This window comes from Talpa europaea (assembly GCF_964194135.1).
Source record: "Talpa europaea genome assembly, chromosome: 12".
Taxonomy (NCBI): Eukaryota; Metazoa; Chordata; class Mammalia; order Eulipotyphla; family Talpidae; genus Talpa; species Talpa europaea.
The window spans coordinates 23,314,131-23,325,955 of record NC_140079.1 but is presented as its reverse complement, the minus strand read 5'-3'; the positions used below and the strand labels follow the sequence as shown (position 1 = coordinate 23,325,955).

The window sequence follows — 11,825 nt, the reverse complement described above, 5'->3', positions numbered from 1 at the left end:
AACTGGCGTATTACACTGCCAGGAATCTCAAGTCTACATATAGGTGTCAAATTACTAAAATATAAAATTGTACAGTTCTACTGAAAATTGTGCAGAATCATGCAAGAAAGCTCTTCTTTTAAGATGTTTTCAAAGATGGTCTTTAAATAGTGCTGTCAGGCACTGAAATGCAAAAAGAGGTTCAAAGTACAAAATAAGAACATAAAGATTTCAATTCTAAAGGAGAATAAGCCAAATAGTGCTTCTCACATTCTATGTACACTCACATTGTGTCCAGAGACCATTAAAATGCAGATTCTGATTCAGTGCTGTGGGTTAGGGCATGGCCTGGTAGATTTCAGTGATGGGGGTGGGGGGGCAGTTTGTGGACTACATATTGAGTAGTAAGGACATACCACACAGACTCATTTAGGAAATAGGAAAAAGAAGTAGCTGGTTTAGATAGAGTCAGTCAGCTGCAGGACAGGCATAAAAAAAGAAACAGGGAAAATGCATGGAATCAGACATTTGAGGAGTATAGATATGGTCTGCAACACTAAGGACAGTATGAAAGCATGATGAAACAGATTGATGGTAAGTACACAGTCTCCCTGAAGATATCTTTGATATTTCTCTGTGTCTTCTCTGTGACTGGGCTGCACCAGTATGTGCTATTTGGCAAGGACTAGCGAAAAGAGGACACCAGAGTATGGCATTAACACTCAGCACAGTGGGGCTTTCACTCTTTTGCGCATGATTCCTCTAGCTTCATCCCTCAGGATAGGAAAAAAAGCAGATAGAAGAGTGAAGAGTTCCATAGAATTGGAACTTGCTCAGAGAAGACATCTGCAGTGTTAGGAAACTTCCTTGTTTAAACTGACTTGGGAAATCAGGAGGAGGCACCAACATCATAGGGAACTCCACTGTCCCAGAGGAAGTGTCTCCCATAGAACAGTAACAAACTGGAAGAAGGAACACATGAATAGCTTCTTGAAAAGCCAAAAGACAGGTCGATCCTGGGCTGGTCATATAGAATTTACTAAAGCAGCTGTCTGAGTGGGGCTCTTTGTAATCACTGGGTAAACATGGAAAAGAGAGAGACAGATTGAGAGACTAGAGAGGACGTGGGAGGTTGTCCAACACTGGGGGGGAAAAAAAGACAGGTCAGCTTTTCAGAAATCATGATGTGACTGCACCCTACATGCAGAACAGGCAGCCCCACATGCATCATCTCTGTCCAACCCTGGGAGAATTCTGGGTGAAACTGGGTTCTACGAGAGCCCTACCATGGAAACACAAATACCTGGGATGCTGCTTTTCTTAAAGTGGCAGCACTAGCAGAAGTGCATTAAATCCAGCTCAGAGGCTTCCTGAGAGAAGTCAAGCGAGCCCAGAAAGCAGTCAGAGATTCTGAGAGCAGACACAGGCTGGGGAGGCTGCCATTCTACCACGCAGCTACTGAAGTGCATGGACAAGCTTCTGACCAGGCAGTAAGTTTAGGATTAGATTAAATCAGAGACAGTCAGTATGAAAACTCAGTTTTCTCAACAGTACTGAGCAATATAATGCTTTTGTTTAACTCCGCATGTATGAAATCATAGCATCCTGGGATACAGACTTCATGTACACCTATTATCACGGCCCCGGAATTAATACCTGCTGAAAACACTAGGAAACCTAACCAAAAATCATGACAGGCCTTAAAAAGAGGCAGCTTCTCTGTTGAAGTACTGGAATCAGGTCATACCTAGGCAAGTGTGTCCTCAGCAGAGGTATTTTCTCAGCCCACAGCCCTTTCTTCATGCCCCTCCTAAGCTGATTTGCTTTGGAAAGCCTCCTCCATGGTCTCCAGCACTAGTCTTCATTCTAACACTGCATTTAAAGGTTACATACTTTTGCTAAAAGAATTTGAGACGCTGGACTGGATATGAAAGTTTATGCATGGTTCCTAAATCTGTAGGTAGGCAGAAGCTTTTCAATTGTTGAATCTTACTACTGACTTTCTGGAGGGTAAGAATCTGTCCTCAAAGGAGGAACAGAACAGGTACAAAGGGAATGTAGAACCTGAAGTCAGGAATGGGAGCTGAGTTGGGTCTCTGCCTGTCTAATTGGATTATTTCCTTTTTGATCTCCACAGATATCCACAGGAGGATGGATATAAGAAATCAGTCCAGAGTGAACGGCTTTTTTCTTTCAGGATTAACTGACCAACCAGAGCTTCAGCTGCCCCTTTTCTTCCTCTTCTTGGGGATTTATATAGTTACAGTGGTGGGAAATCTTGGCATGATCTCAACAATTGCATTGAGTTCTCAACTTCACATACCCATGTACTATTTCCTCAGCAGTTTATCTTTTATAGATTTCTGCTATTCTTCTGTTATTATCCCAAAAACACTGGTAATGATTTTAAGCAGAGATAAATATATCTCTTTTGCTGGATGCATGACTCAGTTCTTTTTTTTCTGTATGTTTGCCGTTTGTGAGTGCTACATGTTGGCGGCAATGGCCTATGATCGCTATGTCGCCATCTGCAGCCCCCTGCTCTACAATGTCATCATGTCCCCGCGGGTCTGTTCTCTGCTGGTGGCTGGTGTCTTCTTAGTAGGTGTTTTCTTTGCTATGGTCTTTGACGGTTGTTTGCTACCTTTGGATTATTGTGGACCCAATATCATTAAACATTATTTCTGTGACATAAATCCTCTTATTAAACTCTCCTGTTCTAGCACTTACATCGATGAAATTTTGATCTTTGTTGTTGGTGGATTTAATATGGTAACCCCCAGCGTAACAATCATCACTTCCTATGCTTTCATCATCTCCAGCATCCTCCGCATCCAATCTAAAGAGGGCAGGGCCAAAACTTTCAACACCTGTGGCTCCCACTTGACAGCTGTTCTTATTTTCTATGGGTCTCTCATTTCCACATATCTCAAACCTACTGCCAGCAGTTCAGCCATCCAGGAAAAAGTAACATCCGTATTTTACACCATGGTGATTCCCATGCTGAACCCACTGATTTATAGTATGAGGAACAAGGAAGTCCAAAATGCTGTGAAAAAACTCTTAAAGAGAAAAACATCTTCTAATTAATATGATTTTTAAGAATTACTTATGCATTATAATGATACATATGTGTGTTGTGTTTATATCCTGACTATTTAAAAAAAATTGGAAGTGAGGTGAAAATATAGATGTAGTTATTGATAAAGTTTTGTACAGATATACCCTTGAAAAAATATCTGAAATTTTATATTGAGATTACTAATAAGTGCACACATAATATCTTTAAATGTAAAACATCGAATATGTAATATAAAATACTAAATGTTAATGTTTAATTCCATTCTGGATTGAACATCAATAATTATGTTTAGTTTTGTTAACAAGGCCAATAAAAAATGAAATCATGATATATAAGTCTGGCACATCAGATAAAAACCATACCAAATTCCTGTTGATTAGACTAAGTCTTTTATATATCTTACTTGAAAGAATATTTTTTCTTGGAGAAATTAGCATAGGAAATCCTAAAGAGTGTGACAAATATAATAAGTACAATTTACAACAAAAGAACTTTTTCATTTTTTTAAGGGCTTATTAAAGGTCAATGTTATATCAAACATGAATTCAGTGAGGAAGTCCAGTAAAGGGCTAAGCCAACAAGGCCCCAGTATTTGGTCTGGTGATCAGAGGATTAGACTGAGACTATCTAGATGACTATACCATATTTATACAATTTTATTTAAAATTCAGCAGTTTTTCTGTATCCCAAACATATGTGCAGTATTTAAAACTTCCTGTGTAATTCTTTGAGTTGGCACTTAATCCAGGATGTAAGCTCTATGTTTTTAATTTCCTCCTCATACTTTTTGAATTAAACAAGAAAAACTTTATTGTCCCAAGAAACTGTTAAAACAATAAAGAAGATAATCTACCATATACAGAATATGATGTGTCCATTAATTCATTTCTCAGCATATGATTATGGACAGTATGTACTGGGTGCTCCCTTACATGCTAAAATACCATGTGAATATGGACAAGGTTTCTAATTACATTTTGTGGATGAGTGAGTGGCATCTATTACAGAAGTAATTTAATAAACAAGCATGATAATGAGGTATAAATAATGCTTTCAAAGAAGTGAGGCATATTTTGTCAGTGGATTGTGGGCAACACTGGTAGAAAAAGAAACTTAACAAAATCTGACTGAGAATAAAGAGTATGTAAAAAGGAAGCAGGTACAGATTCTGAAGGATGTAACAGACTTGGCATATTCAAGAAACGAGCAGTACGGCTAAAAACTCATGACAGAGGAGAGAGACTAAAGGGGGTTCAGGAAGAAGGCATATTCCAGATCACATCAGGAGTATGACTTTACCAGAAGCCACTGGTATGTTTCAAAAGTAAAGTTTTGTAGATTATTTATATTGACAAAGTGTCTTCTATATAAATAATTAGAAAATATATAGATGTGTGTATATGTGTTATGGGTATATTGAAGTGATTGATAAGGAGAGAAAAACTATTGGCCAGCTGGAAACTCAGAGAACACTACTGAGTCTAATGAAATACTCTGGAACGAATAATTTGTCGGCATGCCGGCATTAGGAGCAGAAAAATTTATAATTTCATGAGAGATTTACATTTACATTTGTAACAAATAGGACAGAACAGTTCACTTGGTTGAGGGATTACATACTGATTTGGGGACCTCATTCTACCAAGAATTAAGGAACACTTGCGACTTGGACGTGCTCTTTCTGTAAATCACAGTTTAAATTTATGGAATTTTGTGTTACACCTGCATAGGAAATCAGTTTCAGGATTATAACTACCTCTGCCTTTTGTAAAATTTATAATTAATAAATTTGAAATGTAACTTCTGCATATATAATATTTACAGTATCCTGAGAATACATCTTTTTTCTATACATGGATATATAAAACTGATTATGGATATTTTCTAGAATAAAAAGTGAATAAATTCAAAACAATGAAAATATTATTACTAACTCAATGAAACTGAAATTATGTGTAGTTTAAGAACTTCAAACCATATAATTTAAATATTTTAAAATTCAATCACCTCCAAATAGCTTCAGGAAAAAAAAATTTAAATGTTAGTAAATGAAGAACTTCCACACTGCCTATAAGAAAAATGGAGATCAGAGTTCAGTGCCTGCCATAAGTAACTGCAAAAACAGGTAAAATATATTTTTTGAAATCAATATTGAGACTATGAGGATAAAGTATCCTAGCAGTGAGATTCCTGAGAGAAGAGACACAAATGAGATGAGCTTTGTCACCACTAGCACATTCCATCTCAGGGCACTTTTAGACCACATGCAGGGAAAGTAATCTGACTGTTTGAGGAGACAGATATCAGAGTTTGGTGAAATGAAGGCTTTAGAAATGTTCATACACGGCTCACAAGAAGAGGGTTGTTAAACAGACACAGAGGTTGCATAAATCTTCAAAGGAATGACCTTGAGTGTTTGGCTGAAGACCAATGTACACAGAAGAACTTAACAAAGCTAAGAAAATAATAGCAGCTGAGAAGCCATGGGGTGAAAACATCTCAGAGTGCAGAGATCTGGTTGAAGCTCTAAATCCAACTAGTCAGAAAAGAGATTTCTTTTTGCACACATTAGAGAATCAGAAGCATCATGAACCAACATTACGCTTAATTTTTTCTGTAGTAAAGGCTATTCCAGAGCTCAATGGTAAAGAGACATAAAATTTGAAAAGACTCAACTGATAATATCTAAATTGTCACACAAAGTAACTTTCAACATTGATGAAAGGAAAACTATAAAATCGTGCATGTAACCATGTAACAATGTTACATTAGTTATATTTGCATAGAATAGATCATCACTCCACACCCAAGGCTTAACACACTGTTTTCCATAAGCAGGAGAAAAATCAGTTAATAGAAAAATACATGGAAATAACAGAGATAACAGAATTAGTATAAATGAACTTACAAAAGTTCTTAGAAGAAGAATTTATAGGAAAAAGTAAGTATTCAGAAGAGAAACATACAAGATATCAAAATGATCCAGATGGGAATGGCATCAGTGAAAACAGCAGAAAAGTCACCTCCACCCTCAGCGCACTCCCCTCAGACACAATAAAAATCACTAGAAGCTTTGAGAATTTTACCAGAACTCTAGTAAACAGTCAAAGGTTTATAGTAACCAAGTGAATGCTAACTCAAGAGAAAACTCAAAAATGCTAATTAAACTCTGTAACATTTGCCTTGCTTCTACAACATCTCTCTCAAATTCAGTAGTGGACTTGAAGATGACAGCCCATGTCCCCAATGTGGAGTTCTAGTCCCTCAATCTGAAAGAAGCAGACCAGACTTTATTCTCAAAGAAATGTGCTTTTCTCTCCAAACTTCTGGTGGCTGTCTAAAAGACTGATGACACAAAATAATTGGTTTGTTTTGCCGAACTCAGAACTTAGACGAGAAAAGCTGCAGGCTTTTCTTGATCAACTTACAAAGCAAATGAACAAACTACAGTGACTTGGGGAAAAATATCACATTTGAGACAAACAGTAGAGCACTGAAAGAAGAAGTAAAAACTGGAGAGAATTACTTTGGAATTAGGTTTCTTAAAAGTGCTTGTGTAAAAGAGAAAGCTAGAAATCCAAGCAAATTCTCAGGGCAGGAGACATACAAAGAAAAGATTGAGAAGATTCTAAATGTTCTCCTCTGGATCTGTATTCTCAGTACAAGAAGAAAGTGAATGCAAAAGCACAGTGGTAGTCCACCATCACAGTTAATGTACAAAGTTGGGGAGATATTTTTCACACAATACATGCACAAACACATATACACATACAGACCACATATCTGTGTGATTATCTATTTATTTGGGCTCCTCATGTTCAAAAATATCTCTTCCTAAACACTACCGGCACCAGTGAAAGGAATAGTGTCCTCACTGACTACACATAAACTCATGACATCTGCAGCAACATGGATGGAGTTAGAAGGGGTTATGTTAAGGAAAGTAAGTCAGAAGGAAAAAGAAAAAATATCAATGTGTCACTTATAGGTGGAATATAGGGAAACTCAACAAAAGGTCAGGAAAAAGACAAATCTTGCAGGCAAACCATAGATCTGAGAGATACAACAGGGGAGGGGGCAGGAGAGGAGCCAAAACAGGGGTGGGAAGAGCACAAGGCATTAGGGTGATGGTGGTGGTGTGAGAAACTTGGGGACTACCATCACAAGTTCTGTGGTGGTGTGAGAAACTTGAGGACTACCACTGAGGGAGAAATCAAATAGTGTTCAAAAATGAACATTGATGTAAGAAAATAAGCAATTAAAAAGAAAACAAATGTCAAGGAGTTCACAAATATTGAAATCATTCCCAGCTCTTCTTGGATCTAGGCATCAAACAAGAAATCAATTATCTAAAAGAAAAGCAGGAAAATCCTTTAATACATGGATAATGACCACAGTGGTCAATGAAGAAATCAAAAATTACCTCAACACAAATGATAACAAAGACACACCATTCCAAAACTTATGGGATTCAACAAAAGCAGTAGTAAGGAGGAAATATATAACAATACAGGCCCACATCAAAAAACTAGACAGCATCCAAATAAAGAACATTCTATTGTCTCGAGGAATTAGGAAAAGAAGAGGAAACAGATCCATTAGACAGTAGAACAAAAGCTTTTAAAAGATAAGGAGAAATAAATGAAATAGAAATAAAAAGACAGCCCAAAAGATTACAAAACCAAATTTGGCTCAATGAAAAAATAAACAAAATAGAGAAAACCTGAGGAAGGCTCACCATGAAAATAATGGAGAAATTTCCAATAAATAGAATCAAAAAAAGAAAGAAGATAAATTGTAACTAACATTGCAGAAATTCAGAGGACAGAGACTACACTTAATATCCATTCACTAACAAATTGAAAACCCTATAAGACATGACAAATTCTTAGAATTATAAAATCATCCAAATTACATATGAAAGAAGTGTAAATCATGAACCAAATGATCACAAGCAAGGAAATTGAAACAGTAATCCAAACTGTACCCCAAAAAGTCCAGAATCAGATGGTTTCATAAGTGAATTTGAGACAAGGATTACTCTAATGTTAAAACTACAGACAACACACAAAAAGAAAACTACAGACCAATTTCCCTAAGGAACACAGATGCAAACATCCTCAACAAAATCCTTGCAAACCAAATGCAAATATTCCTTAAAAGAATCATATATCATGATGATGTGGGTTTTATACCAGGGACATAAGTGTGGTTCAACATCTAAAAATCAGCCATCATAATTCACCATATAAACAAAAAGGAAGATAATAAAACGATTATAGCAATGATACTATGAAATCATTTGAAAAGTTTCAACACCCATTTATGATTAAAACCTCAAAAAACAGGGGATAAATAGAACATAACATTTAAAAAGCCATTAACAACAAGCCCATAGCTCCTAACATTCTCAATGCTACAAAACTGAAAGCTTTTCCACTAAGAGCTGATACAGGACAAGGATGTCTACACTCACCAGTACTATGAACATAGAATTGGAAGTCCCTACTAGAGCACTTAGCCATGGGAAAGACAAAAAGGAATGAAACTGGAAAAGAAGCAAAACTCTAATTACATGCAGATGACAATATAATGTACATAGAGAGCCATAAAAACTCCACAGAAAAACTAATCAATACAATCAGTTTAACCAAGTGGCAGGTTATAAAATCAATACACAAATATCAGTTGCTTTCTTATATGCAAACAATAAGATAGAAGAGGAACAAATTAAGCAAGTGATACTATTTGTAATAACACCAAAAAAATTCAATACCTAGGAGTAAACCAAACAAAGGAAGTAAAAGAGCTATACAAAGAAAACTGTAACACATGGTTCAAAAAAAAAATAGAAGACCCAAAAAAATAGAAGGGCAGGGCGTCAATACAGAGGAGGGCAGAAAACAAGGAACTGTGGGGATGAATATTCTCCCACGATGGTGGGAGAACTACAGGGACTACACCGGGAGAGTGAAATCAAATACTATACAAAAATTAACAAAGAGGTAAAATAAATAAACAAAAAAACACTACCTCAAAATTATAATCCCGTATTTATTGCAGTGCTATTAACTATTAAGGAACCCACCTGAATGTCAAAAAACAGATCGCGGCTATATACACAATTGAATATTACTCAGAGCAAAGAAAATGATAAACTCTACATGGATGGAGCTGGAAGAGATAATGCTAAGTGGAACAAGCCAAAAGGAGAAAGATAAATAATGGATGGTGTCTCTACTATGTGGACTATAGAATGTTTAGAGTATAGAATAGCTATATTTAGAACTATATTTAGAATATAGACTATCTAAGAGTCAGATAAAGACAAGCTTAAAAACTCACCCTTGAATGACTATAGAACTGATGCACCAGAAGAGGAAAATGGGGTAAGGTAAGAATAAAGAGAGAAGCAAGCACAGGGGATTAGAATGGTGGACTATGGGTGACTGATGTCCCTATGCTTGCAATACCTGAAGGGCTTATCCAACTATTACTTCAATTAAAAATCAATTAATTAATTTTAATAAATACATGAAATTAAAACTATTATTCCAAAAGACTGTCTTTCACACTGTGGAGAGCAGTGACTTGCTCCATCTCTTACACATAATTCCTTATACTTATTCCATAGAGGCCATGGTGCTCATTCATTCAATTTGTTTGAGGTGTGTGTTGGGCAATAACCTGCCACTAGATTGCAATTTTGATGAATAGTGTTGATTCATCTCTGAGTGACCATCAAAATAGACATCTAAAATAGAGTTGATAGATAAATAAAAAAGATTCCATCTCTTATCCTTTAAAAACACATAAAACTGGAAACAACCTCTATTGTTAATAACACTTTCCATGAGAAAATTAATATTCTTAATATTCTTTTTCTCATTTATTCTCCTAACTTTCACAGTCTAAACATATTCTAAACTTGGATTATGCCTACTATATAACTCTGGAAAAGTGACTACATTACATGGCTAGGTTTCCTTATATTAAAATGAGTTTGATAAACCAGCAAATGACAACTCTTTTTTTAAAAAAAGATTTATTTATTTATGCATACAAGAACTGGGGTACAGGCCAGAGATGTGGGGGCGTGAATGATTCACCAGCGACAGAGTAGGGAACAGAACAGGCAGATTGACTGAAATACATTGCTGAGGGGAGCAGCAGGCAAGACAAGAGAGGTCTCCTGCACCATGTGGGTAGCTCCCTGGCTGGGGATCAAACTTGTGCTGCCCTGGCTGTGGACAGTTTCATAGGTTGCATCTTAACCCCTTGTGCCACCAGGGAGGCCCAGCAAATGACAATTCTTATAACTCTATAGGCTGTTAAACCTCAGGAGATAAGAAACACTTGGGAACTCCTTGTCCTTTTATTTCCAGAGATAAAATGTTTGTGTGATTAGAGAAGTCAAAGTTACAATTAAACCTTATTCTTGTTTGTATGGTTGTTTATATGCTGAAGGACGAAAAGTATAATTAATCTATTATATTCCTAACAGGATGAGATTATATAATTAATCTATTATATTCCTAACAGGATGAGACTACGAGAAGCAATACTCAGCTAAGTCTTCAGAAGGGGAAGGTGAGTTTCAGAGGTATGATGCCCATACTGCATAGGTGTTAAAGACATGCTCTGAAATCAACTCTGATTGTCCACATGAACACAAAGGCTTCTGTGTGTTTACAGGTCACTGAGCCTAGGTCTAGAGGGAGCTGGCCTGGGACGTCCATCCAGACTCAGTGTGCGTTGTCCACTCACCTTGTCTAAGGGTCCTAGAGGCTAATCTGTGAATTAATCTGTGAAATCAACAGCCCTGAAAGTAGAATTGTAATACTACAAGTATATTTATGCAGACCTTGCAATGTACAAATTGTGTTCAAACTTAACTGTCTTATTTAATTTGTACAATAATCCTTGAAGTGTCTATTTTCTTGCTGATTAATGCATGAAGCTCAGAGAGACACTCAGATGAGTCAAATGCTAAACTGTAAATCCTAGAGTTGGTGTTGAAACTAAATGTAATGATTTATGGTTCAGTATCCTGTCCACCACGTCTGTTAATTTTTTTCTCCATTAAAAAGTGGAAATTGATTTTTGACAATGAAATCAGAGTAAAGAAAAAAATTATTCTACACCTGTGCTATTCAATGTATAGCCATATATGTACATGAGACTACTGAGCATTTGAAATGTGGTTCCTTTGATTTTAGAATTGCTTAAGCATAAAATAAGTTATGAAATCCAAATTTTTTTTAAAGAATGTGAAACACCCAGCTATAACTTTGATGTTCATACTTTTTAAAATGAGGTGATTTGGATTTACCAGGTGAATAAATTATAGCATTAAAATTGACTTCAACTGTGTGCTTTTATTTTTTAAAAAAAGGGCTTCCAGAAAAATTTATTCATTTATGCACAATTTAGTTCTCTTTCGCAATACTATTTTGAGACTCCAACTTTGTTAAGGAAATTAGCCAGATAGTATTTCTCACACTCTATCTACAAACACATCATGTCTAGAGATTGTTAAATTGCAGATTCTAAGTCAGTTCTGTGGATTAGGACATGACATCATGCATCTCACATCCTTCCAGTGATGGTGGTGGGACCAGTTGTTGGACAGCATATTAAGTAGCAAGGACCTAGTGTACAGGTTTGAATATAAAGTAGGAAAAAGAAGTAGCTGGCTTGGATAGAAGTCAGACAGAGGTGAAGGACATAGGATTAAAAAAAATACAGGGAAATGCGTGGAATT

The 11,825-nt window shown here is 36.3% G+C and overlaps 1 protein-coding gene across 1 annotated transcript; it reads left to right on the top strand.

Annotated features, from left to right (window-relative positions):
- Positions 1–2,130: 2,130 nt before the first annotated feature.
- Positions 2,131–3,069, top strand: LOC311181436 (olfactory receptor 8D4-like; the record flags this gene model as incomplete). Its single annotated transcript, XM_084249908.1, has 1 exon — positions 2,131–3,069. The coding sequence occupies one exon, from the start codon at positions 2,131–2,133 to the stop codon at positions 3,067–3,069; it is 939 nt and encodes a 312-aa protein (XP_084106034.1).
- Positions 3,070–11,825: the final 8,756 nt, after the last annotated feature.